Raw genomic sequence first — 275 nt, forward strand, 5'->3', positions numbered from 1 at the left:
ATGTCATCGGAGCCCCCCGCAGCGAAGAACCGGGCTTCGGCCAAGGTGGAGACCACGATGCCCCGGCGGGTGCCACCGGTGGCCAGAACACCACCTTCTCTGGGGGCGGTGGGGGAGAGGGAGGGGGTGATGGTGGGATGCTGGGGGGGATGCTGGGAAGGAAGGTGGGGGGATACTGGGGTGGGAGAGGGTTGGGAGGGCTGGGTGGAAAGATGAAAGGTTTGGGAAAGGAGCACAGCTGGGGGATGGAACTGGAATAGGGAGGGGATTGAGAA

General features: G+C 64.4%; 1 protein-coding gene across 1 annotated transcript in view; it reads right to left on the reverse strand.

Annotated features, from left to right (window-relative positions):
• LOC104289691 overlaps nt 1–275 on the reverse strand; it is an 11,984-nt gene that overhangs the window by 4,382 nt on the left and 7,327 nt on the right. Inside the window, exon 7 of the mRNA XM_009888678.1 lies at nt 1–99. Within this exon, the coding sequence (XP_009886980.1) occupies nt 1–99 (99 nt within the window). The remainder of the gene's footprint in view (nt 100–275) is intronic.

The sequence above is a fragment of the Charadrius vociferus genome, unplaced genomic scaffold (genome assembly GCF_000708025.1).
Source record: "Charadrius vociferus isolate BGI_N301 unplaced genomic scaffold, ASM70802v2 scaffold277, whole genome shotgun sequence".
Taxonomy (NCBI): domain Eukaryota; kingdom Metazoa; phylum Chordata; class Aves; order Charadriiformes; family Charadriidae; genus Charadrius; species Charadrius vociferus.